The sequence below is a fragment of the Saimiri boliviensis genome, chromosome 5 (assembly GCF_048565385.1).
Source record: "Saimiri boliviensis isolate mSaiBol1 chromosome 5, mSaiBol1.pri, whole genome shotgun sequence".
Classification (NCBI taxonomy): Eukaryota; Metazoa; Chordata; class Mammalia; order Primates; family Cebidae; genus Saimiri; species Saimiri boliviensis.
The window spans coordinates 146,188,638-146,213,090 of record NC_133453.1 but is presented as its reverse complement, the minus strand read 5'-3'; the positions used below and the strand labels follow the sequence as shown (position 1 = coordinate 146,213,090).

The 24,453-nt window shown below is 41.3% G+C and overlaps 1 protein-coding gene across 1 annotated transcript in view; it reads left to right on the top strand.

Annotated features, from left to right (window-relative positions):
- The window catches only part of TRPM1 (transient receptor potential cation channel subfamily M member 1), a 129,856-nt gene extending 106,611 nt beyond the window's left edge, over positions 1–23,245 (top strand). Inside the window, exon 30 of the mRNA XM_010351263.3 lies at positions 21,220–23,245. Coding sequence (XP_010349565.3) covers positions 21,220–22,468 — 1,249 coding nt within the window. The 3' untranslated portion in view covers positions 22,469–23,245. The remainder of the gene's footprint in view (positions 1–21,219) is intronic.
- The last annotated feature ends 1,208 nt before the right edge of the window (positions 23,246–24,453 follow it).

Genomic DNA, 24,453 nt, shown 5'->3' with positions numbered 1-24,453 from the left:
ATCCAAATTCATGGTTCTCCCCTAATGCTTGGAAAGTTACATATAAAATGCTAACAATTTAACTGTTGATTTTTATTATAAAGTTCCAACATTTTGTCCGATCCAACATTCAGTCCTACAATGAGATTTGCAATATGATTCAGCATTGATTGACGCAACACTGGATCGCAGCAGGATATTGAACCCCAAGTCCTACCAAGCATGCCCACTTAGATGTCTTAGGGCCCCTGCTGTCAGGGTTCTCCTCCCGAGCTTGGACATCTCCAGTGCTCCAGTCTCTGTGAATGCCACCACCATTAAGCTCAGTCAGCAAACTGGCAGATCATTGTGGCACCTCCCTCTTCATCATTAACAATCATCAAGTTCTGTTGACTTCCCCTCGTAATAAATCCTGGTCCATTTATGTTTTTATCCCTACCCCGACGCATCTAGCACAAGCTTCCATCATTTTTCACTTCCGTTCCTATAGCCGCCTCTACCTGAGCTCTCCATATTCATTTCTGCTTCCATCATTTTTCACTTCCATATATGTGGGGTACCTCATACCTTCCTCCTTCCCTGCTTCTCTTCTTCGGATCTCTGCCCAAATGCCCATTCCTTATGGAAAACTTCCCTGACCACCTCACACCTTAGACTAGATCAGAACCCTCAGGCCTTAAGCTACATGAAGGCAGGGCCACATCTGGGTTTTGTCCACCATGATATTCCCGGAGCCTGCATATCTCCACACAGTAGGAGTGAGACTTTTTTTTTTTTTTTTTTTTTTTTTTTTTGAGACAGGGTCTCACTCTGTTGCCCAGGCTGGAGTGCAGTGCCACAGTCAGGTCTCACAGTCAGCCTCAACCTCCTGGGCTCAAGTGAGCCTTCTGCATCAGCCTCACAAGTAGCTGGGAATACACGCATGCACTACACCCAGCTAATTTTTTTTTTTTTTTTTTTAGTAGAGAGGAAGTCTCACTGTGTTGCCCAGGCTAGTCTCAAACTCCTGGCCTCAGCAATCCTGCTTCAGCCTCAAGATTTTTCTGAATGAATGAATGACTCAAAAGTTTGTCTCCTGATTTGAATACAAATTTCTATCCCATCCTCAGTGAGTTCCTTCCTGGAGTATCAATAAGGAAACCAACTGCACTCCTTCTGGGTTCAAGGCATTGGTTTTACTATAAGAAAGTAGGAGCAGACTCAAGACCAAAGTATTAGGCCACCTGTAATGGTCAGGAAGATAACAAATGTTGGCGTTGGCACCATCTCTGCTCAAAAAGATAACATCAAAGAGCCAAGGGCTAGTGGGATAAGAACATTTTATAGACGACTTCTTTTTTATTATTATTTGTAGAAACAGGGTCTCACTCTGTTGCACAGGCTGGTCTCAAACTCCTGGGCTCAAGCTATCCTCCTGCCTCAGCCTCCCAAAGTGCTGGGATTACAGGCATGGGCCAGCCACCATGTCTGGTCAATTTCTGGCAGCCTGGCCAAGGTAGACCTTGTCTACCCAAGTGTTCTATCCTCAACATGCCAGGAAAATATTTGGCAACGTGAGTCCTCATCATTGGGAGATTTGAGGCTATCTGCGTCTTCTGCAAAACCTCATACCTTCCTCCTTCCCTGCAAAGAGAAGTTCTCTTTGTGGTTCAGCATCCCTTATCATAGGTTCACAGTTCAAGAGCAATTGGGCTAGAAAGAATCTTTCCTGACAAAATTTTGTCAGAGATCAAACTTCCTTTCCTCAAACAATGAGAATTATGTTATCCAGCATGTTTGCCTTTTTCCATCACTTCAAGGAAGCTTAACACCAAACTTAATATTAAATTATAAAAGTATATTACTGTAGGATTTTGAAATATGTGGGGCACATTGCCTCTTCATTGCTTTTTTTATATCTCCTACTTTCATTTACATATTAATGTCTATCATTTCACAATATGCAGGATATAACTCATAAGTCATAAATTTTAAAGGTAGTTGGCCTTGTACTTAAAAAGCTATGGGTCTTAGATAAGCCAAACCTATAATAGCATTTCTGATGGCCCCAAAACTTCTGGATTAAGTGGTTTCTTGTCAGATTTGTGGATATGGATTGAAATGTTTTGTTTTATTTTCTTTTAATTCTAGAGACAGGGTACTGCTTTGTGGCCCAGGCCGGAGTACAGTGACATGATCATAGCTCACTGCAGCCTCAAATTTCTGGGCTCAAGTGAATTTCCTGCCACAGCCTCCTGAGTAGCTGAGACTACAGGCATACACCACCACACCCAGCTAATGTTTATATTATTTGTAGATATAGGATCTCACTATGTTGCTCAGGCTGGTCTGGACCTCTGGCCTCAACCAGTCGTCCTGACTTAGCCTCCCAAAGTGTTGGGATTACATGCCCCATCCTGGATTAATGTCTTGGATTTCCTGCAGGCTTGATGGGAAATCAGCAATCCGTAGCTTTGAAATCTTTTTATTTGGCATCCTCTTGCCATGTGACCAGAAAGAGAAGTGGCTGGTAATGGAGACCTACTGAGAAGAGGACAGGATAGTAACTAGAGAAACTGAGAAACTGAGAGATCAGTTGTAGGAAGGAAGTGCAGGGTTCCTCGAATGTAGAGAAGGTTGTAGAATGGCAAATACACAGTGATGGGGAAGACGTTCGGGGAGGATCCTGTCTGAATGCTTTAATCTTCTAAATTAATAGGGTTCAAGGTTGCCTGGATAACAGGAAGGGGATGGTGTTAGATGTTGGAGTTCTGATGTGCTAGTGGATGACACCTTTATTCCTGATCTGACTTTGAAAGCCAGTTCAGAGACAGATGCAGACTTCAGGAGGATAGAGATAAAAAATCAGTTTTATTAATAATAAAAGTTGTATTGGAGGGTGAGGCTTCATTCTTGCCTAATACTCACCCAGAATTAGGAATAGCCACTCAGCCAAAGGCGGCAGCAGCCACCACAGGCCTCCCTTCCCACAGGCAGAGTCAGCCTGCGCGCCAAGCCTACCAGCTGACCAAGACAGAGAGACAAGCATGCAACGTCCTGGGCCCCAATCTCCAGCCAGATGAGCAGTCCTCCTCCAAAGTAAATAAAGGCCTGGAGTGAGGTCAGAGCATTGCTAATGAAAAGCGCACACACATAGAAAGAAAAATTGGGCATGGAGAAAATGTACCTCCCCAACAATCAACATTACTGACTCAAAGCCAGTGGGAAAAATTCAAGTCAAGTGAGTTCACTTTTAGAGGAAATACGGCAGGAAGGGAGATAACCAGGATTGCTTGGCAGGAATAATGAAGATGCAAGTGAAATTAGATACCATGACTTTGTGCTGGACCAGGTCCGTGTGGCTCTCATGACCTTCGTTGGGACACTGTACAGCCCAAAGGCAAGGATGCAGAAAGATAACTGCACATGGGGCATGGATGCTGAAGAGGGCCATGTGTTCAAGAACCAGTCCGTGGAGAGACCTCTAAGAAGCTAGTGTTTGCACATGGCAGCGTAAACATATGACATTGCCTCCAGGCACCAAATCTCCTTGCTTAGCCCTGAGTCCTGGTAGCAATAGGTGAAGGGTAGGGATTGGCACTGATGTGTTGCAGGTAAGGGAGAAAGAATGTAGGCAGTTAATGATGGGTTCACTTCGTGGCCAACTACAGAATCTGGCCTGGATAGAAAATAGAACATAACCAGAAAAGGCTAATGAATAGATGACTTGAATTTTAGAAGCCTGGGAAGTCTGGGGTATATTTCAGTGAGGCAGCAGAGAACTAGAATCCCAGAGAGCTTAATCTTTTTTTTTTTTTGAGATGGACTTTCACTCTTGTTGCCAGTCTGGAGTGCAATGGTGCAATCTGGGCTCACTGCAACCTCTGCCTCCTGGGTTCAGGTGATTCTACTGCCTCAGCCTCCCGAGTAGCTGGGACTATAGGCATGTGCCACCATGCCCGGCTAACTTTTTGTATTTTTAATAGAGATGGGGCTTCACCATGTTGGCCAGGCTGGTCTTGAACTCCTGACCTCAGGTGATCTGACCGCCTCAGCCTACCAAAGTGCTGAGATTACAGGAGTGAGCCACACGTCTGGCCTAATATTCTTTTAGTAGCTCTTCAGTATACTGTTTATTACAAAGAATGAAAAAGCCAGAAGAAAGACATGAGTCTTGGCTGGGCACAGTGGCTCATACCTGTAATCCCAGCCCTTTGGGAGGCCAAGGTGGGTGAATCATGAGGTCAGGAGTTCAAAACCAATCTGGACAACATGGTGAAACCCCATCTCTACTAAAAATACAAAAATTAGCCAGGTGTGGTGGCACATGCCTGTAATCCCAGGAACTTGGGAGGCTGAGGCAGGAGAATTGCTTGAACTCTGGAAGTGGAGGTTGCAGTGAGCTGAGATCACAGCATTGCACTCCAGCCAGGCGACAGAGCAAGACTCTGTCTCAAAAAAAAAAAAAATTAGCTGAGAATGGTGCCAGGCATCTGTAGTCCCAGCCACTCAGGAAGCTGAGGCAGGAGAATCGCTTGAACCCGAGAGGTGGAGGTTGCAGTGAGCCAAGATCGCACCATTGCACTCCAGCCTGGATGGCAGAGTGAGACTCCATCTCAAAAAAAAAGAAAGACGTGAGGCTTGTTCTTTTATGATTAGTTTTAATCTAGTCTTTCGCACATAAAGACTCTGTAAGTAAGCACAACAAGGTTCTATCCTGGTGTTCTTCCTATAATTATTACATGTAAAAGGGAGCCTGTGTGAAGAAGTGGATGGAAATTAAGGTAGCTGGATATAAAATTTAGAGTGGATAAGACAACTTTATGATCAGTAGCTCTGGAATTAAATTATAGGGTAGGAATAGCTTTAGAACTCAAGTATAGAATACCGTTGGATCTTGAAACAGGGGTTTCTGCAAGTATGAACTGGACCTAGCTCCCTTAACATCATGTCTTCATTTAACTCTATCATTAAGGAAATGTTCTCATATAATTTATAAGATCCTTGCAGGTGAAGGGTGATTGTTTCCTACAAAAATATGACTGCATATAAAACAAGTTTTGCCGGGCGCAGTGGCTCAAGCCTGTAATCCCAGCACTTTGGGAGGCCGAGGCGGGTGGATCACGAGGTCAAGAGATCGAGACCATCCTGGTCAACATGGTGAAACCCCGTCTCTACTAAAAATACAGAAAAATTAGCTGGGCATGGTGGCACGTGCCTGTAATCCCAGCTACTCAGGAGGCTGAGGCAGGAGAATTGCCTGAACCCAGGAGGTGGAGGTTGCGGTGAGCCGAGATCACGCCATTGCACTCCAGCCTGGGTAACAAGAGCGAAACTCCGTCTCAAAAAAAAAAAAAAAAAAAAAAAAAAAAAAAAAAAAAAAGAACATGTTTTAGGCCAGGGACAGTGGCTCATGCCTGTAATCTCAGCACTTTGGGAGGCTAAGGTGGGCAGATCGTTTAAGGCCAGGAGTTCGAGACCAACCAGGCCAACATGGTGAAACGCATCTCTACCAAAATTACAAAACTTTGCCGGTGTAGTGGTACATGCCAGTAATCACAACTACTCAGGAGGCTGAGGCAGGAGAATCACTTGAACCCGGGAGGTGGAGGTTGCAGTGAGCCAAGATTACGTCCCTGCACTCCAGTCTGGGTGACAAAGTGAGACTCTTGTCTCAGAAATTTAAAAAGGCCAGGCACAGTGGCTCACGCCTGTAATCCCAGCAGTTTGGGAGGCTGAGGCAGTGGATCACCTGAGGTCAGGAGTTCGAGACTACCCTGGCCGACATGGCGAAACGCTGTCTCTACTAAAAATACAAAAATTAGCTGGGCATGGTAGCATGGGCATCCTAGCTATTTGGGGAACTGAGGCAAGAGAGTTGCAAAACAAGTTTTAACAACTGGCTTACTACAGAACTCCAAATGTTTCAGTCCTTCCACAAGGACATGAATTTGGACCTTATGTTTCATAGGCAAGAGTCTATGTAAAGTTCAATAAAGTTATGCCATACATAGGTATTCTCTTGGAAATTAATACAAAAGTTCCACAGATTCATATATTGTCATACCTATTATTTGAATGAAACAGAACACATTATTTACAACCACTTAACAAAAAGTGTGTTCTCATTTAACCACCTTCAGGCTTAGTGGCATCATGTTCAAAATCAAGTATCCTTAATAATAGATACAGCAAGGTATAGAGAAAATTTGCAATAGTATCTTACACAGCCATGTCCTTTGACACTTGTGTACCATTTGCAGTTCACAGAGTACCCAATTTCATTTAGTTCATTTAATTTAGTTGCTATTGGGCTGCAACTGTGGTTAATGTGTGATAAATTACTCCCCAGGGACAGAAGCACTTAAAGAGGGGCTGGTGGAGTAGCTTCATCCCAAAAGCAAATGTGGATGGGCACATCTCAAAGGGAGCGCTGACACTGGCCACATCTTAATCAGAAACACCTTTTGTTTTTTCTCAGAACCAAACTAAACAAAAAGAGTCATGATATGTAATGTCAGTTGTTAATCTGGTATAACCTTTCACTTTCTTAATTTAAAAAACAAGAGTGTGTGTGTGTGTGTGTGTGTGTGTGTGTGTGTGTGTGTGTACGTACGCCAGGTTTTGAGACTGATTAGGGCATTCAGGTGTATTCTTTTAACAGAAAAGCCTAAAGATTCAATCTCTTGAGTCAAAAGAGAAATGTGGACACAGCTATTATTAATCAAGACTTGATCGAGACCAGGAGTTCTAGACCAGCCTGGCCAACGTGGTGAAACCTTGTATCTACTAAAATTACAAAAATTAGCCAGGTGTAGTGGTACATGCCAGTAATCCCAGCTACTCAGGAGGCTGAGGCACGAGAATCACTTGAACCTCAGAGGTGGAGGTTGCAGTGAGCCAAGATTGCACCCCTGCACTCCAGCCTGTGTGACAAAATGAGACTGTGTCTCAAAAATTCATAAAGGCCAGGCCTGTAATCCCAGCACATTGGGAGGCCAAAATGGGTGGATCACCTGAGGTCAGGGGTTCGAGACCAGGCTGACCACACATGGGGTTCTGGGCTCCTCGTGACTTTAGGAGCAGTGCACACGAAGCAGTTAAGAACAGACAAAATATTGTAATAAATTAAGTGTAGCTTAAATTTCTATTCAAAGTCAGGAGAATGATTAATTGGGGCCCAGACAGTTTATGTATTTCATTTCTTATCGTTTCTCTGATACAGAAGGATAGAAGGTAGCCATTAGGAATTGCTCTTCAGGTCTGCCAGTTGAGATATCATGTGTTTGGTGGTTAGAAAAATGGCCTCAATGCCCTTTTCAAAAGTATTCGTAAGCGGAATTTTTTCTGTAAAGTCAATGCTGCCATAATGTGAAAAATAAAAACCTAGTAGAGCTACTTATAGGATCTACAAGTAAATCCAAACCCAGAAATAGTTACAGAAACCACAAACTTCACATGGAGAGAAAGGAAGATAATCAATCTGATCAGAAATCAGTGTCACCGTGTCTAAGAAAGCACACTTTGTATCATAAAACTACTACTAATCAAAGAAATAACTTATTTGCGCTGAATACTTGTTATACTAAAAACATAGTGATAAGTTATTTGAGTATGTGATTTGAAATATTTGAGGGTATTGGCATATTTTGTAAAGTGAGAATTATTTTGAAAAATTTTGAAAACCCCATAAAAAATAACACAGGCATGCTGATTTAATTAAATCATGCCTAAAGCCAGCATAGCAACATATGTTTACATGCGATGGCTGAGGTCCCTGACATCACCAAGACAGCTTTCATTCATCTAGCTCTTTCCATCCATCTAGCCATCAGAGGTAGCTGAAAGTTCTAGGACCAGTTTTCTCACAGCTGGGGGCATCAAATGACTTGGGATGTGGGGTTCTCAAGTTCTAAGATAACTTTATTTTTTAACTTCGATGATGACGGCGTGTTTGCAAAGGGTCTTTGAGCAAATGTGGGGATGAAGAACAAGATGAGGCAGGATGGGAAGATGGGGGCAGATTCTGAAGAGCTTTGAATGTATATGGGGAATAGAAATCTCTATAGGATGTTAAGATTAAGGGCTGCCATGGATGGAAGGGAAGAATTAAAGGTACATTTTCATAGGATTTTACATAGTATGGGAAAGTGTCAATCTCTGTATCACAGAATAGGGTTGCCAATGGAGATTATAAAGTCTTCCTTTAACACACTCTCCGGTACCCAACACTACAGGGAAATTGTGTTTTGATCTTAAGTGTGATGGGAGGCTGCTACTGTTTTTAAGCGAAGATTGACATGGTTGTGTTTCTGTGATATCTTTTTGGATTAGAGTGAGAAGACATTGGAGGCAGAGAGGCTATTCTGTGTAACTAACATTTTTTGCCTTATCAGCTTGGGGTACAAAATGAGGTTATACATCTTTTTTCTTTCTTTCTTTCTTCTTTCTTTCTTTTTTTTTTTTTTTTTTTTTTTTAACAGAGTCTCGCCCTATCACCCAGGCTAGAGTGCAATGGCACAATCTGGCTCACTATAACCTCCGCCGCCTGGGTTCAAGCGATTCTCCTGCCTCAGCCTCCCAAGTAGCTGGGATTATGATGTGTGCCACCATGCCCAGCTAACTTTTTGTTTTTATTTTTTAGTAGAGATGGGGTTTCACCATGTTGGTCAGACTGTTCTCGAACTCCTGACCCCAGATGATCCACCCGCCTCAGCCTCCCAAAGTGCTGGGATTACAGGCGTGAGCCACCGTGCCCAGCCAAGGTCATATATCTTTTAATATGTGAAATTATTCTTTGACCTCATCTCACCTGCTTATTCTAAGAGTTATTTTTCCTCTCGCTATTGTCCCATCGCTCCGCCCTCACCCCCCACCTCGAGTCAGGTGCAGGAAATCCAGTAGTCTGGTCAAGTCCCTACACACTGCATCAGAATGCAAGATGGCAAAACCAATCATTGCTCTTTGCTCTCTGTGTCCTCCTGTCATCTGGACCTGACAGTAAATGCAGTTGTGGAACTGCAGGGCACAGAGGATTGATTCGAGCCCCAGCTTTCTGGCTGGAGGATAGCAAAGGGGAGCTCCCAGGAACTAGAGATATCAGGGAGATAGTGAGGTGGGGAACTTGGAAAAGTATTGCCATAAATTTAGGAACTCACACCCCCAGACTGTGTGTGTCAAAGGTTGGGGAGTCTGCTCCTTATTCACATACCAAAGGCATTGAGTGGGGCAATGTGAACAAAAGCTGGTAGAGTAAGGAACTCTGGAACTCTGCCTCACCATAAAAGCAACAACAAAGTTGGCAAAAACTGTCCGAGTCTCTATTTTGTGGAACTCTGGGAATTAAGCAATGGCTTATTAAGCAACTTAGGGCATTCTTATTTAAATGAAATGGCTGGATCTTGATTTTTTTTTTAAAAGTGAGCTTTGTGACATTTTAACTTAACCCTGCCCTATCCTCTGCTCTCCAGTTTAGTGGTCGCCTTGAAAACAACAACCTGGATTCCTAGTACCAGTAGGAGCAGAAAGAATCTCATCTGCAAAGAATTATAATTACTTGTTTTGTAATTACAAGGCAGTTCCTTGGAAGTCTGGCTGAAAGTTTCATCTTTATTTCACCTGAGCTGGAACAGGCCCGGTACTAAAGCTTCTAGTTAGAAGGGGCGGAGGAAGGGTTGTCAAAAACATTTACAGGCAAAGGGTTTAGTGCTTGCTCTCTGAGGTGACAGATGACAGCTGGGGCAAACAATAGACTAACCAAAACGTTCAGGAGAAAAACAGATGTCCATAAGAGCTTTGAAAGGCTCTGACACATTCCTGGGAATCTAGAAAGCTATATGCATGCTAGGGCTGTGCATAGGCTCAGGAAAGACCTGAGAAAGCTGTAAGCTTCTTTCTGGCTGACCTGACCTTGAGGCTCTGTGAAAGCAGGAAGTGAAGGCTAAGGCAAAGATGTAAACTGCCTGAGTATTGAAGCTGTGCCCCTATATACACATACAGCTTCTCAGAAAAGACTAGATTTTTTTCTTGTTGTTCCACACGTTTAAGGAAATCTCTCAGTATTAACTGACCACTAAGCTAATAAAACACAAACTTTGGTGGTCATACAACACAAAGAATACAGACTTTACAAAATTATTTCAGAAAAATCACTAAACAAACAACAACTACACTAAGAAGCAATAACAACAAGCCTGAGAGGGGAGAGAATCTGATTTCTAGAGTTGCCACATTATAACACTCAACATGTCAACTTTTAAATAAAAATGACAAAGCATGTAAAGAAATATGAAACTATGGTCCACACATAGGAAAAAGGACAATCTTAAAAACTATCCCTTAGGAATCCTGGATATTAGATGTTTTAGCAAAGAGTTTAATTCAATTATTTTAGCTATTTTAAGTAGATTTAAAGACCTAAAGGAAACCATCTCCAAAGAAATAAAGGAAAGTATGAGAAGGATTTTTCACCAAATAGAGACTATCAATAAAGAGGTAGAAATTATATCGAGTAGTAGATGAGGTATCAAAAAAAAAAAAGAGGTAGAAATTATATATATATTTTAAAAAATAGGTCAGGCACAGTGACTCATGCCTGTCATCCCAGAACTTTGGGAGGCCAAGGTGGGAGGATTGCTTGAGGCCAGGATTTCAAGGCTGCAGTGAGCTATGATCTTGCCACTGCATTCCAGCCTGGACAATAGAGTAAGACACTGTCTCAAAAAGAAGAAAGAAAGGAAGAGAGGGAAGGAGGGAGGGAGGGAAATTCTGACATTGTTAAGTACAATAATCGAAATGAAAAATTCACTACAGAGGCTCAGTAGAAGATTTGAGCAGGCAGATTAAAGAATCAGCAAGCTGGAAGATAAATCAGTTGAAGCTACTCAGTGTAAGAACGGGGAGGAAATGAAGAGAAAATGAACAGTGTCAAAGACCCGTGGAACACCACCCAGCATAACAACATAGGCACTAAGAAAATAACTCAAAAACATATGAGAGCCGGGCGCGGTGGCTCAAGCCTGTAATCCCAGCACTTTGGGAGGCCGAGGCGGGTGGATCACGAGGTCAAGAGATCGAGACCATCCTGGTCAACATGGTGAAACCCCGTCTCTACTAATGGTGCAAAACATTAGCTGGGCGTGGTGGCGCGTGCCTGTAATCCCAGCTACTCAGGAGGCTGAGGCAGGAGAATTGCCTGAACCCAGGAGGCGGAGGTTGCGGTGAGCCGAGATCGCGCCATTGCACTCCAGCCTGGGTAACAAGAGCGAAATTCCGTCTCAAAAAAAAAAAAAAAAAAAAAAAAAAAAAACATATGAGAAAAGAAATAACAGGGGGCAGGTGTGGTGGTGCATGCCTGTAGTCCCAGCTGCTCGGGAGGTTAAAGCAGAAAGATCACTTCAGCCCAGGAGTTCAAGGCCAGCCTGAGAAACATAGCGGGGCCTCATAGCTTAAAAAAGAAACAAAATATTAAGTGAATTAAAATGAAACATTAGAAAATACCTATTTAACGTAGAAGAAAGCAGTAATAATGGAGTGGAGGGACAAAATTTTAAAAAGATATATAAAAAACAAATAGCAGTATGATAGAGGTAAGTTCTTCCTTACCAGTAATTATATTATATGTATATAGATTAGACTTTTTAAGACAGAGACTAGCACAATGAATTTTTAAAATATGGTGTAATTATATGCTGTCTACAGAGTCTCACTTCAGATTCAAAAATTTTTAAAGTTTTAAAGTAAAAGGATGGAAAAAGATATTTCATACAAACAATAATCAAAAAGTAGTTGTAGTGGCTATACCTATGAGGTAAAATAGACTTTAAGACAAATATTGTTACTAGAGACAAAAAAGGACATGACATAATGAATGATAGGTCAATATATCAAAATGAAAAGGTCAATATATCAAAAAGATACAACAATTATAAACACATATGCACCCAATAGCAGAGCCTCATAAGATATGAAATTGAAGGGAGAAACAGATATTTCTCAAATAATAGTTGTAGACTCTAATATTCCACTTACATTAATAATAGAACTAGACAAAAGTTTATCAAAAATACTATATGCCAACTCAAGGTAACAGACATCAACAGAACACTCAACAACAGCAAAATACATATTCATCTTATAAGCATATAGGACATTTTCCAATATACATCATCTGTTAGGCCATAAAGTAAGTCTCAATAAGTTTTAAGGATTAAGATTAAACAAAGTATTCTCAGGCCACAACAAAATAAAATGATAATAACAAATGAAAATTTGGAAAATTTACAAATATGTGACAATTAAACAACACACTCTTAAATAATCAATAGATCAAAGAAAATAGCACAAGAGAAATTAGAAAATACTTCAAGGTGAAAAAAATGAAAACACAACATACCAAAAGCAGTAAAAGCAGTATTCAGAAGGATATTTATAACTGTAAAGGCCCACATGTAAAAAGAAGAAAGATCTCAAAGACATTAAGAACTGAACTAATGAACAGTCACCAAGGTCCCAGACTGACTACTGGGCTGCACACACATAGGTCAGATCTCAGTAGCACTGCAAAGACTTTGAAAATGGAACTGACATTGGAATCACCATCCATAGAAAGCATGCCACAAGTTGCAGCCTGAAACTAACCAGGTTGATCACCTGCTAAAACAAACGAACAAACAAAAATCAACATTCTCCATGAAAATTAGACATGAATCAGAGTCATGTGGCATAATACTCAAAATGTCAGGCTACAGTCCAAAATCATTTCAAGTATGAAGAATCTAGAAAATCTCAACTCACCTGGGAGAAAAAGACAATCAGGAAATGTCAATGTCAAGATAACACAGATATTGAAATTATCTGACAAAGGCTTTAAAGCAGCTATTATGAAAATGCTTTAACAAAATTGCAAAGGCTCTTTAATAGAAAACTAGAAAGTCTCAGAAAAAGAATAGAAGATACAAAGAAAATTTAACCAAAAAATACAGTAAGTGAAATGAAAAATTCATTGGATAGACTCAATAGCAAAACAGGGATTACAGAGGAGAGAGTAAAGTTGAAGGTATTTCAGGAGAAAATTACTCAATTTGAACAAGACAGTAAATGGGCTGAAGAAAAATGTCAAAGACTCAGAGAAGTCTGAGGCAATAATAAAAGGTATAACATTTGTAGTATGAGTCCTAGAAGAAGAGAAAAAGTATGATGCAGAAAAACTACTTGAAGAAATAACTAAAAACCTCCCAAGCTTAATGAAAGGCATAAACCCACAGATCAAATCAATTTAGAGAAAGCCATATAGGACTAACTCAAATGAATCCATATCAAATGAAGGGCCAAAAACTAAAGACAGAGGGAAAAAAAATTGATAGCAAAGAAAAAATTGACCAGAGAAAAATGGCACATTACTTACTGGAGGACAGTGATTTGAATGATGGCAGATTTCTCATCAGAAACAATGGAGGCCAGGAGGAAGTAGCACTATGTTTTTCATTTTCTTTTTTTTTTTTTTTTTTTTTTTTGAGACGGAGTTTCGCTCTTGTTACCCAGGCTGGAGTGCAATGGCGTGATCTCGGCTCACCGCAACCTCCGCCTCCTGGGTTCAGGCAATTCTCCTGCCTCAGTCTCCTGAGTAGCTGTGATTACAGGCACGTGCCACCATGCCCAGCTAATTTTTTTTGCACCTTTAGTAGAGATGGGGGTTCACCATGTTGACCAGGATGGTCTTGATCTCTTGACCTCGTGATTCACCCGCCTTGGCCTCCCAAAGTGCTGGGATTACAGGCTTGAGCCACCACGCCCAGCCTTCATTTAATTTTTATCTATTTTTTGAGATCAGGTCTCCTATGTTGCCAGGCTAAACTCAAACACCTGGGTTCAAGCAACCCTCCTACCACAGCCTCCTGAGAAGCTGAGATCACAGGCACAGGTCACCATACCTTGCATTATGTTTTTAAAGTGCTGAAAGAAAAGAATCTTCAACCCAGAATTATATACCCAACAAAAGTATTCTTCAAAAAATGAAAGTGAAAAAAATCAAAGAATTCATTGCTGACAGACCAATTCTAAAAGAATTACTACAGAAAATTCTTCAAGACAGAAGGAAATGATACCAGAATTGAACTTGGAACATCAGAAATGAAAGAAGAGCATCAGAAATAGTAAATATGTTGATAAACGTAAAGCTGTATCTTCTCTTTCTGAGTTCTTTGAAGTATAATTGACAGTTGAAAGCAAAAACTGTCATATGGTCTGATGGAGTTTTCAATATATGTAGATACCATATATGACAACTGCTGCACAAAGAGCTATGGGAAAGCGACCTGTGTGGTAGTAATGTTCCTACATTCAAATGGAAGTGGTGAAATACTAACACTAAGTACACTGTGAAATGGTACTATTTGTAATCTCTAAAGCAACCACTGTAAAATCCATAGTAAATACTTTAGTCACTTCCCAACTCATTCCCTGAGGCCAGCATCACCATGATACCAAAACCAGACAAAGACAACTGAAAAAGGAAAAACTACAGACCAATATGCCTCCTGAATGTAGACACAACATTTCACAACAAAATACTAGCAAACTGAGTCTAGCCACAAGCAGGTAGTTTACCCCAGGAATGAAAGGCTGGGTCAATATTTGAAAATAATCTATGTAATCTACCATATGAATAATAGGGAAAAACACTATAAGTTTCTGGCAATTGGTTCAGAAAAAGCATTTGATGAAATGCAACATTGTGGATAATAAAAATACATATTCTAACAGCCTCTCAGCAAACTAGGAACAGAAGAGAAGCTCCTTAATCTGACAAATGGCATCTACATAAAACCTGTAGCTAAAATGGTAAGAGACTGAACGCTTTCTCCGTCAAGCTGGGAACAAGGAAGGATGACCACTCTAACTACTGCTGTTCAGCAGTGAACTGGAAGTCTTAGGCAATGCAATAAGGCAAGGGGGAAAAAAAAAAAAAAGCCTTACGTCTTGGAGAGAAATGCATAAATACATAAAACCATTCCTGTTTATACATGACATGATTCTCAATGTAAAAAATCACGTGAAATCTTTTTTTTTTTTTTTTTTTTGAGACGGAGTTTCGCTCTTGTTACCCAGGCTGGAGTGCAATGGCGCGATCTCAGCTCACCGCAACCTCCGCCTCCTGGACTCAGGCAATTCTCCTGCCTCAGCCTCCTAAGTAGCTGGGATTACAGGCACTCACCACCATGCCCAGCTAACTTTTTGTATTTTTAGTAGAGACAGGGTTTCACCTTGTTGACCAGGATGGTCTCGATCTCTCGACCTCGTGATCCACCCGCCTCGGCCTCCCAAAGTGCTGGGATTACAGGCTTGAGCCACCGCGCCCGGCCGTGAAATCTTTAAAAAACGAAATGAAACAAAAATCTCGTAGAATTGATGAATTTAACAAGGCTACAGAGTACAAAGTGAACGAACAAAAATTAATCTTATTTCTATATATACTATCAGTATGTAATTGAACACTGGAATTTTAAAAATAATACCATTCTCACAGAGCTCCAACAAAAATGAAATACTTACGTATAAATCTCATAAAATATGTATGGGAGCTACATGCAGAAAACTACAAAATGCTGATGAAAGAAATCAATAATCACTGAAATAAATTGGAAGATATACCATATTCCTGTATTGGAAGATTCAATATGGTAAGATGTCAGTTCTCCCCAGATTTATCTATAGATTTCACGCAATACCAATCAAAATCCCAGCAGGATATTTTGTAAATATAGGTCAACTGGTTTGTTGTTGTTGTTGTTGTTGTTGTAGATGAGGTCTCCCTATGTTTCCAGGCTGATCTCAAACTCCTGAGCTCAAGCAATCCTCCTACCTCAGTCTCCCGAAGTGCTGGGATTACAGGCATGAGCCACTGTGCCCAGCTATGTCAACTGATTTTAAAAGTTAAATGGAAAGGCCAAGGAACTAGATAATGTAAAACAATTTTGAAAAAGAAGAATAACATAAGAGAAATCACACTACCCAGTTTTAAGGCTTACTGTGAAACTGTAGTAATGAAGGCAATGTGGTATTGGTGAAGGGCCCAACACATGCATAAATGGAACAGAATAAAGAATCCAGGAGTAGATCTACCCAAATAGAGACAATTGATTTCTTTCCCCAAAGGTGCAAAAGTAATTCAAGGAATGATCATCTTTTCAACTAATGGTGTTAGGGCACTGGGACATTCTTATACAAAAAATGGATCTCAACATACAAAAATTAACTAAAAATGGATCACAGATCTAAGCATAAAACACAAAACTATAAAACATTTGGAATAAAACAAAAGAGAATATCTTCACATCTTGGGAATAGAAAAAAAATTCTTCAATGCAACACCAAAAGCATAATCATGTCAATCATATATCTGACAAAAGACTTTTATACAAAATGTCCAAAGAACTCTAAGACCCTTAATAACTCATAATAAGGAAAAAATGGCCCAATTTAAAAAATGAGCTAAAGATTAGACACACCAGAGAGGATATAAGGTTGTTAAATATGTACGTAAAAAGTTGCTCAACATCATTAGCTATCAGTGAAATGAAATGCACACAGAGTACAAGAGCTAAAAATAAAAAGTTTAAAAATACCAGTAGCCAAGAAGGATGGTGAGCAACTGGAATTTGCATACACTGCTGGTAGGAATAAAAAATTGTTCAGCCACTCTGAAATGGTTTGGCAGTTCCTTATAAAGTTAAATGTACATTTATCCTATGAACCAGCAATCCCAGGTATTTAACTCCTAGGTATTTATCTTCGAGAAATGAAAACACGTTCACACAAAAGCTGTACGTGAATGTTTACAGCAGCTCTTTTCATACTTGTCAAAAAATGGAAACAACCCAGGTGTCCTTTAACAGGTACTGTGGCACATGCATTATTAGAAATATAACGGCCGGGCGCGGTGGCTCACGCCTGTAATCCCAGCACTTTGGGAGGCCGAGGTGGGTGGATCACGAGGTCAAGGGATCGAGACCAACCTGGTCAACATGGTGAAACCCCGTCTCTACTAAAAATACAAAAAATTAGCTGGGCATGGTGGCGCGTGCCTGTAATCCCAGCTACTCAGGAGGCTGAGGCAGGAGAATTGCCTGAACCCAGGAGGCGGAGGTTGCGGTGAGCCAAGATTGCGCCATTGCACTCCAGCCTGGGTAACAAGAGCGAAACTCTGTCTCAAAAAAAAAAAAAAAGAAATATATCTTGGCCGGGCGTGGTGGCTCATGCCTGTAATCCCAGCACTTTGGGAGGCTGAGGCAGGTGGATCACCTGAGGTCAGGAATTTGAGGCCAGCTTGGCTGACATGGCAAAACTCCATCTCTACTAAAAATACAAAAATTAGCCATGTGTGGTGGCAGGTGCTTGTAGTCTCAGCTACTCAGGAGGCTGAGGCAGGATAATTGCTTAAACCTGGACACTGAGGTTGCAGTGAGCAGAGATCGTGCCACTGTACTCTAGCCTGAGTGACAAAGCGAGACTCTGCCTCAAAAAAAAAAAAAAAAAAAAAAAAAGAAATGTAACTTTAAGAGAGCATCAACTTTATTTATTTATTTATTTTATTTTATTTTATTTTATTTTATTTTATTTTATTTTATTTTGAGATGGAGTTTTGCTCTTGTTACCCAGGCTGGAGTGCAATGGCGCGATCTTGGCTCACCACAACCTCCACCTCCTGGGTTCAGGCAATTCTCCTGCCTCAGCCTCCTGAGTAGCTGGGATTACAGGCACGCACCACCATGCCCAGCAAATTTTTTGTATTTTTAGTAGAGACGGGGTTTCACCATGTTGACCAGGATGGTCTCGATCTCTTGACCTCGTGATCCACCCACCTCGGTCTCCTCAAGTGCTGGGATTACAGGTGTGAGCCACCACGCACGGCGCATCAACTTTATTTAAAGGAAAAGCCAAGAGAATTAGTTGGATCTGGAATGCTTTTGTATTCTGTGATATGATGAAAAATATTTTTCCCTATCCTGAAAGAAAAGCTGGACTAAGACTTAGAAAGCTATATAAATAACTTTTTGCTGTTTAATCATATCTCACTATGAGCTCTATCATGAATGATGGAGTCTCTTGTGTTTTTCTGCCATTCAATATGTAAACAAGGTAGGGCTCTTATCTGATTGATTCCTAGATAGTCTTTCTCCATCTGAAATGGAAACCACTCTTGGTGTGGGTGTCAAGGTTTGTGAAGCATGTTTTAAACAATTATGGAAGTCACCAACCATGGCTAACAAAGGAGATAGATCCTCATTTGTCCTTTAAGTTAATCATTTCAGATGTAACTGAACTTCATCTCATTTTCTTCTTTCTTCTTTCATATGCACTACAAAACTCAATACAACTTCCCTTCATTTGGCATAGCTGTTTAAAATTTGCTGTATCCGCAGTATAGCTGTTCACAAGGTGCAGACAAGCACCTGACAATTCCTCTCCACCCAAGGCACATCATGAAGCATTGTTTCTTCCACAGCTTCAAGTAAGGGAGGAGCAGTAGGGATGGGAGATTTGAGACACCATAAAAGAGGCTTGGTAACTGATTCAATGCAGAGGGGAGGGGTGAGAGAGAGTGTAAGGGAGACCAAAGAATCCAGTGACTTTGGGGTTTCTTTTTCATATATGAGTGACTGAGAATGCTGGTATCTGAATTAGGGAAGAAAGGGGAAATAAACAAAAACTGTAAAAGATTTGAAAGGAAAGGTATTTATCTTCATTTCACCATTGTATTTGTTTTGAAAAGTTTGCACAGCTGCAATATCTCTTAGTGTATGTTTGTAAAGGAACTCAAGTTTGGGGCAATGTGGTTTTTTTTTTTTTTTCCGAGACAGAGTTTGGCTCTTGTTACCCAGGCTGGAGTGCAATGGCGCGATCTCGGCTCACCGCAACCTCCGCCTCCTGGGTTCAGGCAATTCTCCTGCCTCAGCCTCCTGAGTAGCTGGGATTACAGGCACGCGCCACCATGCCCAGCTAATTTTTTTGTATTTTTTGTAGAGACGGGGTTTCACCATGTTGACCAGGATGGTCTCGATCTCCTGACCTCGTGATCCACCCGCCTCGGCCTCCCAAAGTGCTGGGATTACAGGCTTGAGCCACCGCGCCCGGCCTCAGTGTGGTTTTTTGATACAAAAGGAATTGTCAGGGTAATAAATTTAAAGGGAGTAGGGAGCCTTTTTTTTTTTTTTTTTGAGACAGAGTCTTGCTCTGTTGCCCAGGCTGGTGTGCAGTGGCACAATCTCGGATCACTGCATCCTTTGCCTCCTGGGTTCAAGCAATTCTCGTGCCTCGGCCTCCCAAGTAGCTGGGTTTACAGGCACGTGCCACCATGTCTGGCTAATTTTTGTATTTTTAGTAGTGACAGCGTTTCACCATGCTGGCCAGGCTCTCAAACTCCTGACCTCAGGTGACCCACCCACCTCGGCCTCCCAAAGTACTGGGATTACAGGTGTGAGCCACTGTGCCTGGCCAGAAGCCATTATTTTTCATGGAGAACACCAAGTTATACTCAGAAGTAATGAAAAGTTAATCAAGAGAAATTCTTCTGTTGGTCTCTGAAATGCAAGAGGAGGGATAACCCTTACAATCTATAGTGCCTGTGATAGAGAAGCTTTTAAAAAAGGAAGCAAGGACTTCTCTTAACGTGGTGAATTTGGCCCTCCCTGGTGTCAAACTTCCAGGAAGCCGGACCCTTCCTGCTCAAATGATGTGGTTTCCTATCGTACATATAAATAGTTCTTGCCCCACGAACAGAGTTAAGAATAGAAGCCAAGGAACCACACATACAAACACACACATGGCAGAGCACAGCTGTCAATGTGGCCAACAGAAGAGTGGCATTAGCAAAAAAAATATTCTGGGAGAAGGTGGGGCAAGGTAGCCACAGAAGCCGCAGGGTTGGGGTGGAGTTCAGGAGAAGCAATCAAGCACAGTGCAGACTTCACAGGGCAGACAGCAGCAGGCAAACTGCCCGGAAGAAAAAAGAGAGGGGTGGCAGACCCATGAAATGGGTGGGTAAGAGGAGAGCCGGCAGAACGAGTGAGGACATGTATAAGGATATGCAGGGAAGGTAGCAAAGATCTTAGGTCATACAGACTGCACCGCAAGCCAAGTATCTCTACGTTTTTAAGGAAGGTGGGAGAAAATCAAAGCATAATAGAATCAGGTCTAAGTGTCTTCTGCCTTCACACAGGGATGAATCAGCCAGAATAGAGGGGCCAGGACTCCCAGCTCCATCCTTGGGACAAATTCAACTTTTAGAAAGCAATCCTCAATTCTGGGCCTATCTCACCTCTTAGAGTTAAATTCCTGTTGAAATAATTCATACTGTGTGTATTAAAATATAAAATAAAGTCTTCCCCAGTGGATTTTAGGCCAGGCAACATAGTTTCATAGGCTATTGCCTGATCTTCTAATAATTTTCTCAAAAATATCTAACAGCAGACGTTTATAATCTCCAATGATCTTTTCTGTGTGTAACCTTGTTAAGGAAATACTAATTATTAAACATAAAGAATCATTTAAAGTTACTGATATTCTCCAGACAATTAAATCACCTACTGTCCCTTAAGCAAACTATCTAATAATCTGAGCTTAATTATTAACAGTTTATTTTCTGAATCCCTTGAACCTCAAATAAGGATTTTTCTTTATTTTGTTATAACCATTCACTGCTGACAGCCATAGTCAAAGCTCTAAAAACTAAGCACTAGTAGCCTCCGTGATTACCAGAGGCAGCGTGATGTACCATCCAAGAGACAAGGACTGGAGTGAGTGCTGGAGCTGGGCTGCGTGTGCCCAAATTCCTGCTCCACTGCTTCCTACCTTTGGGGAAATTGCCTATACTCTCCATGACTTAACGTTCTCGTCTGTAAAATGGGGATGACCATAACAGACCTACTTCCAAGGACTGCTGTGAAGATCAAGTGAGCCGAGGATTGAACTTCAGTGAGTACTTGTTAGTGAATACATAATGCGTTTAGAACAGTGACTGGTGAATAGTAAGTACTATATGCTTTAACTGTTATTTCCATTATCTTCTGGTGGCTCCTCATGGTAATTTGAGTTGCTGTGTTAAGGGTTTGTGAAGCTTATAAATATGCTCAGCTTATATAAGCTTCTTTATAAATAAGCTTATAAATAAGACTGAAAAGTCACATAGCAATGATATTATATTTTGATTTTTAATATCTACTTAATCTTAGTTTAATAAATCTATCCCTTTATATTTGCCAGAGTTGAAAATATGTCAATGAGGTTGGAAGAACTCAATGAAAGAGAAACTTTTATGAAAACTTCCCTGCAGACTGTTGACCTTCGACTTGCTCAGCTAGAAGAATTATCTAACAGAATGGTGAACGCTCTTGAAAATCTTGTGGGAATCGACAGGTCTGACCTGATCCAGGCACGGTCCCGGGCTTCTTCTGAATGTGAGGCGACATATCTTCTGCGGCAAAGCAGCATCAATAGCGCTGATGGTTACAGCTTGTATCGATATCATTTTAACGGAGAAGAGTTATTGTTTGAGGATACTTCTCTCTCCATGTCACCAGGGACAGGAGTCAGGAAAAAAACCTGTTCCTTCCGTATAAAGGAAGAGAAGGATGCAAAAACACATTTAGTCCCAGAACGTCAGAACAGCCTTCACCTTTCACCAGGCACCAGCACATCAGCAACCCCAGATGGCAGTCACCTTGCTGTAGATGACTTAAAGAATGCTGAAGAGTCAAAATTAGGTCCAGATACTTGGATCTCAAAGGAAGATGATGAACGACAGGCAGACTCTAAAAAAGAAGAAACTATTGCCCCAAGTTTAAATAAAACAGATGTGATACCTGGCCAGGACAAATCAGATGTTCAAAACACTCAGCTAACAGTGGAAACGACAAATACAGAAGGCACTGTTCCCTATCCCCTGGAAGAAACCAAAATTACACGCTATTACCCTGATGAAACGTTCAATACTTTTAAAACAATGAAGTCCAGAAGTGTCATGTATTCCCGGGGAAGAAAGCTGGTCAGTGGGGTTAAACAGGATGTAGAGTACAGCTCAATCATGGACCAGCAATGGACGACGGAATGGAAATGCCAAGTTCAGAAGATCACACGCTCTCATAGCACAGATATTCCTTACATTGTGTCAGAAGCTGCAGTGCAAGCTGAGCATAAACAGCAGTGTGCAGATATGGAAGGTGAACACTGTGTCGCTGAAGCAATTCCTCGAATCCCTCGCTTATCCCTAACCATTACTGACAGAAATGGGATAGAAAACTTACTGTCTGTGAAACCAGATCAAACTTTGGGATTCCCATCTCTCAGGTCAAAAAGTTTACATGGACATCCTAGGAATGCAAAATCCATTCAGGGAAAGTTAGACAGATCTGGACATGCCAGTAGCGTAAGTAGCTTAGTAATTGTGTCTGGAATTACAGCGGAAGAAGAAAAGGTTAAGAAAGAGAAAGCTTCCACAGAAACTGAATGCTAGTCTGTTTTGTTTCTTTGTTTTCAACAGTCAGAGCCACTAATGGGTGTCATCTGGGCCATCTAAACATCATCAGTTTCTGAAAACATTTTCCTTAAAAATTTTTGGAAATTCAGACTTGATTTAAAATGTAATGCTCTAAAAGTAGTATTTTGTTAGCATATGTTAGTAGGCTTAGTTTTCTCAGTTGTTGTAGTATCAAATGAAAGTGACAATACTATAATGAAGATAAATTGGCTAATCAGTATACAAGATTATACAATCTCTTTATTACTGAGGGCCACCAGATAGCCTAGGAAGCACCCGTGAGCACTGAAGTCACCATTAGGTCACATAAGAAATAAGCAACTGGCTGGGCATAGTGGCTCATGCCTATAATCCTAGCACTTTGGGAGACCAAGACAGAAAGATGACTTGAGTCTAGGAGTTTCAGACCAGCCTGGGAAACATATGATACTACCTCTCTATTTAAAAAAAAAAAAAAAAAGAAGATGAAGAAGAGGAAGAAGTAAGCACTTACGTAGAAAGAAAAGCTAAAGAGAACGCAAGCATGGAAAACGGGAGGGGTAGAAAGAAGAAAAATGATGAGATGCGAGAAGTGAGACGGAGCCATAAATATGTTTTTATGGGGTCTTTTTTCCATTTTTTTTCTGTTTTAATGATTTAAATTACACAATGGGAAAAAAGTATACAATTATATCAAACATCATACTCTAATAATTTAGGGTGATCTAGAGTTTTGTGCAAAAATAAAGTATCCAACATGCGTTTTTTTGTTGTCACAGAGTCCTTAATAGGAAATACAAATTAATTGTACTTGTCTACACAATGCTTTGGACAAAGCTGTAGCTAAAATCTAAAGGATGTATATTCACAAACCACAGAGACTACTCTTAGTTGAGAACACCACGTGCTGTGCTTCAACTCGAAGTTCAAACAAATATCCACAAGAGTAATAGAACCCCTATACAAGGGTTCCAAGAGGGGCCACTGTAGGCCGGGCACAGTGGCTCACACCTGTAATCCCAGCACTTTTGGAGGCCAAGGTGGGAGGACCACCTGAGGTCAGGAGTTCAAGACCAACCTGGCCAACATGGAGAAATCATGTCTCTACTAAAAATACAAAAAAATAAGCTGAGCATGGTGGTGGGTGCCTATAATCCCAGCTACTGGGGAGGCTGAGGCAGGAGAATTGCTTGAACCCAGTAGGCAGAGCTTGCAGTGAGCCGAGATCGCGCCACTGGACTCCAGTTTGGGTGACAGAGTGAGACTCCATCTCAAAAAGAAAAAGAGGGGGGCCATTGTCTAGGAACCGTGAAGGCCACACCACCATCACCACTCTTAGCTATACAAAAAGAAGCAGAGGTGGCAGAAAGGGGTCTTCTCTGGCTAGAGCATAGGTTAGAGTTAGACCCTAGCCCCTCACCATCCCACAAGAGAACCTCAGGGTAGTCGGGTCTCAGAAGGTCTCTGGTGCACAGAGAGGGCCAACCTCCTGCCAGGAGTTACTGGCAGCTGATACTTCACGAAGCAAAATGCCTCATACCGAGAAAGGACCACTGGGTAGAGTAACCAGTAATTGGTGGTGGTAGGGTTGGGAGACACGTCAGACAGAAATGGGTGATGATCACGAAAAATGAAACTGCCATCCCCATTCTCATCTGAGGTGCAGACTCTTAACACTGTCAGAAACTTGCAAAGGAGGAGAGAAAGAGACAGAGAGACAGAAACGTACAGAGGGAGACCCAGAAACAGAGAGAGGAAGATTGTAGCCTGTTCTACAATAGAGGCTCATTGCAGTTATGCTAAAGGTAAGTGATAAGACATGACAATAACCAAAATGTGATTTTGCATCTTTTTCCTCAAAATGCAACTGAGATTGTTAATAGTCAGATTAGAACTCTTGAACTGAGCTGAATTTATCAAAAAAGACTGATATACCATTGCCTGGGTTGAGGGGAAGGGCTTTAAAATTTGAAAAGTGATAA